The sequence below is a fragment of the Rhipicephalus sanguineus genome, chromosome 7, assembly GCF_013339695.2.
Source record: "Rhipicephalus sanguineus isolate Rsan-2018 chromosome 7, BIME_Rsan_1.4, whole genome shotgun sequence".
Taxonomy (NCBI): Eukaryota; Metazoa; Arthropoda; class Arachnida; order Ixodida; family Ixodidae; genus Rhipicephalus; species Rhipicephalus sanguineus.
Window position 1 is genome coordinate 152,529,154 of NC_051182.1, and position 2,543 is coordinate 152,531,696.

Consider the following 2,543-nt stretch of genomic DNA (forward strand, 5'->3'; position numbering starts at 1 on the left):
CAATTCTTCTCGCGATCGCTTTGTTTGCAGGCCGGTAATGTTGTAAGGATAGCCGAATATAGGACAACACATATCAGATAGATATGTGTATTATTAACTGCTGGACCAAAATCTGTTTACACAGATTGACGCTGAGATCGCGTACGTTTATTTGCATACGCCAGATTTGTTGGTTTTTGTAAAACTTTATTATATTCTATAATGAATGGGAGGCGAATGCGAGAACAGAGTGTTGTTGGGAACGGACATAGAACGTATTATGTTCATTTTTTATAGAATTTTTTTTTAATCCTCAAACGTAAAAATAAGTTCAATCTCAATGAGCGCCGAGGCACGGTGACAGCTTTTATGGCGATGTCGTGAAGTGGTACTTGCTTGGGCCAGTTGGTATCTATTCATTGTTACGTAATTGCGCACCGCTTAGTTCGTGTGGTTCAGTCTTCGTCTTCTAAGCGGTGCGCAATAACGTAACATTGGTTAGCATGTTTCATCTCTAAGCAATGGTGAAAGTCACACAATCGATAGCTGAGGAAATGACGACTGCGGCGACACCTATCCATCATATGTGAAGTCATATTGCTTTTAGCGTTACCTAGGAGGAGTCACAACAAGTAGAACACGCATTGTTTAAATGGCCTTTGAGATCTTAAATATAACCAAATGTCGCGTTTATCTCGGAGGTCATATCTTTCAATGTTTGCGATTGTTGCTCACTTTATGCGCGAGATGCCGCCACCTCCTTCAAGCGCGTGTCATGGTGGTGTGGCTGTACCGGTACAGTGGTACACTGTAGTACCGGAGCGTTTCGCCGTTCTTGTCGCTTCCAAGTTCTGAGTTATCTCGTTCTACAGTTTCCGTGGGCCCTGGGTTTGCGGTCTTTGTGGATGGTCGAAACTGCTGCCGGGGAAGCCATCATGGAAAACTTGCGCAAGTACTACACCGTAATATACGCTCAGTGTTTCTCCCCCTGCAACAAGTACCTCGTGGCGGCCAGCAACTACGGGGAGATCGCGATCTTCGTCGCTTCCAACTTCTTGTCAACCGCCTACGGCAACGATGACGAAGAGAGCTCATCTTCGAGGGAACCGTTCTTCAAGTTCACCGCGCACTCCGGCAGCATCTTCGCGCTGGTCACATGCGATGACTTTCTCATCAGCGGCGGGAGCGGTGAGATCTTCGCATGGAACTGGGACAAGCTGAAACGAAGGACCGCCGAGAAGTCCTGGGCTCTCAGCATCCCTCAGGGCGAGAGCATCGTCCAACCCGAAGTGAACGCCCTGGTTCTTTCGGGCAAGGACTCGGACCAGAGGATACTGATCGCCGGCTGCGGGGACAACAAGGTCTACGTGTGGGACGTCGAGACGAGGACGCTGCTGTCGACGCTGTCGCGACACACCGACTACGTCCACGACCTCGCGCTGGCGTCCAACAACACGCAGCTCTACTCGGCGGGTGAGGACGGCTCCGTCCTGTGCTGGGACGTGCGGAGCCTTCAGCGCGAAGTGTTCCACATCGAACCCTTCAAGCAGGAAGAGTTGCAGCGTCCGCGGTTCGGCAAGTGGATCGGTTGCGTAGCCCTCGAAGCTGGCGACGAGTGGTTGCTGTGCGGAGGCGGCCCCAACCTTTGCCTTTGGCACGTCCCCACGTCCTCTCCAGCGACGCCGCTCGTGGAGCTTGCGAGGCCCGCAAACGTCGCCCACTTTTACGAGGACATGATTGTCGCCGGAGGCGGGGAGCCGAACCTCTACCATTGGGACTTCAGCGGCCAGCTCAAGGCCAAGATCGACACGTCGGCGTCTAGCCTGTACAGCGTCGTCTTTCAGCTCAACCCGCCGCACAAGGGACTCTGCGCTGCCGGTTCGAGTTACAAGATCGAAGTGTGCACAAACTTCCTCTACAGGGACTTCTCGTTGCACTTTTGAAGTGAACCTTTTTGCTGCCTCATCACATTCTCGTGACGTCATCATTAAATGCCCCCTCATTGTCAGATTTGATGACCCTTGCTTGAAGCCTTTGGGTTTGCCAGATCTGCATGGTTTTTGTCAGTGTTTGGGAGAAGCTGTAGCCCGACAAGTTGAAGTTTTGCATGGTGGGAGAGACTTCTTACAAAACTCCAGCTATACATAGTTTTCATTGACGTCACCGTAGTTGCCATCTTGGAGTACTAGCTGGTTGAGATGCTGCGTGAACTCTTACTCGAACGCGTGGAGAAAGAAACGGTTACATCAGATTAGTGCCGGTGCCCCCTCGCGTTCCTTTGTGTTCCCCCTTGGCGCGGCTGGCGAACAGAAGAAAGCGGGAGGAGCACAAGAGAATGCGGGAACCGAACGACTGTGTGCCCTCCCCCGCACTGGCACACGCTAATGAGATAAAAAGTCACGCTGACCGCCATGTTGAGGTACCCAGAGCAGAGAACCTGTCTGTGACGTCACGTGGAAACTATGTATGAATTTGAAGGTTGTGGGTTCAAATCCCATTGACCCAAAGAATGATTTCTCGTCTACTTTAATTTCTTTCAATTTAATTGAGAATCATTACAGTAC

The 2,543-nt window shown here is 51.0% G+C and overlaps 1 protein-coding gene across 1 annotated transcript; it reads left to right on the forward strand.

Moving 5' to 3' along the window:
- Nucleotides 1-795: 795 nt before the first annotated feature.
- Nucleotides 796-1,989, forward strand: LOC119400272 (THO complex subunit 6 homolog). Its single transcript, XM_037667292.2, has one exon. The coding sequence runs from the start codon at nt 885-887 to the stop codon at nt 1,920-1,922; it is 1,038 nt and encodes a 345-aa protein (XP_037523220.1). The 5' UTR covers nt 796-884; the 3' UTR covers nt 1,923-1,989.
- The last annotated feature ends 554 nt before the right edge of the window (nt 1,990-2,543 follow it).

Coding starts and splice junctions, on each gene's coding strand:
- LOC119400272 (XM_037667292.2), top strand. CDS start 885: ATGGTCGAAACTGCTGCCGGGGAAGCCATCATGGAAAACTTGCGCAAG.